Below are 661 nucleotides of genomic sequence, written 5' to 3'. Positions count from 1 at the left end.
CGCCCTTGTGCTCGGCGGGGTTGTGGGGCCGGTGGTGCGGGTAGTCCCCCGTCCGCGGCGGCTCCGGGGGGTGAGCGCTGAGGAGCTGGAGCTGCTGCTGTTGCCTGTGCTCCTGCTGCTGGTACTTGTCAGTGGGGTGGCTGAACTGCTGCTGCTGCTGCTGAGGGGGGTGGTGATGATAGTCTGGGGGGTGGTGGTTATTCAGGGGGTGGCTGCTGCCGAGCTGGGCTGGGCTGCTGAGCTGCTGCTGCTTAAACTCTTTCCTCTTCTGGCTCAGCTGAGGAGGCGGCGGCTGTTGCTGCTGCGGTTGCTGCTTGTTTAAATCCTGGTGGGGGCTGAGACTGGGTTTAAAGTCAGAGGAGGGGTGGCCGAGAGGGGGGTGTCCTGGTGCGGGGCTGCTGCCCAGCCTCTCGCTGCCTGGCTGCTGCTGCCGTGTCACCCCCAGGAGCAGCTCATCCGCTTGTTTAAATCCTGGTGGGGGCTGAGACTGGGTTTAAAGTCAGAGGAGGGGTGGCCGAGAGGGGGGTGTCCTGGTGCGGGGCTGCTGCCCAGCCTCTCGCTGCCTGGCTGCTGCTGCCGTGTCACCCCCAGGAGCAGCTCATCCTGCATGTTTTGATGGCGCAGCAGCGCGGCCGCCGAGGGGATCAGAGAGGGCGGCGGG

At 66.1% G+C, this 661-nt stretch overlaps 1 protein-coding gene across 1 annotated transcript in view; it reads right to left on the bottom strand.

Moving 5' to 3' along the window:
- CPEB2 (cytoplasmic polyadenylation element binding protein 2) overlaps positions 1-609 on the bottom strand; it is a 52,119-nt gene extending 51,510 nt beyond the window's left edge. The window contains exons 1-2 of the mRNA XM_019472014.1: positions 586-609; positions 4-487 (exon numbers count right to left, since the gene is read on the bottom strand). Coding sequence (XP_019327559.1) covers positions 4-487; positions 586-609 — 508 coding nt within the window. The remainder of the gene's footprint in view (positions 1-3; positions 488-585) is intronic.
- Positions 610-661: the final 52 nt, after the last annotated feature.

This window comes from Aptenodytes forsteri, unplaced genomic scaffold (assembly GCF_000699145.1).
Source record: "Aptenodytes forsteri isolate BGI_AS27 unplaced genomic scaffold, ASM69914v1 Scaffold242, whole genome shotgun sequence".
In the NCBI taxonomy this organism is placed as follows: Eukaryota; Metazoa; Chordata; class Aves; order Sphenisciformes; family Spheniscidae; genus Aptenodytes; species Aptenodytes forsteri.
Note: the sequence above shows the minus strand (reverse complement) of the source record. Positions and strands in the feature narration are given on the sequence as shown.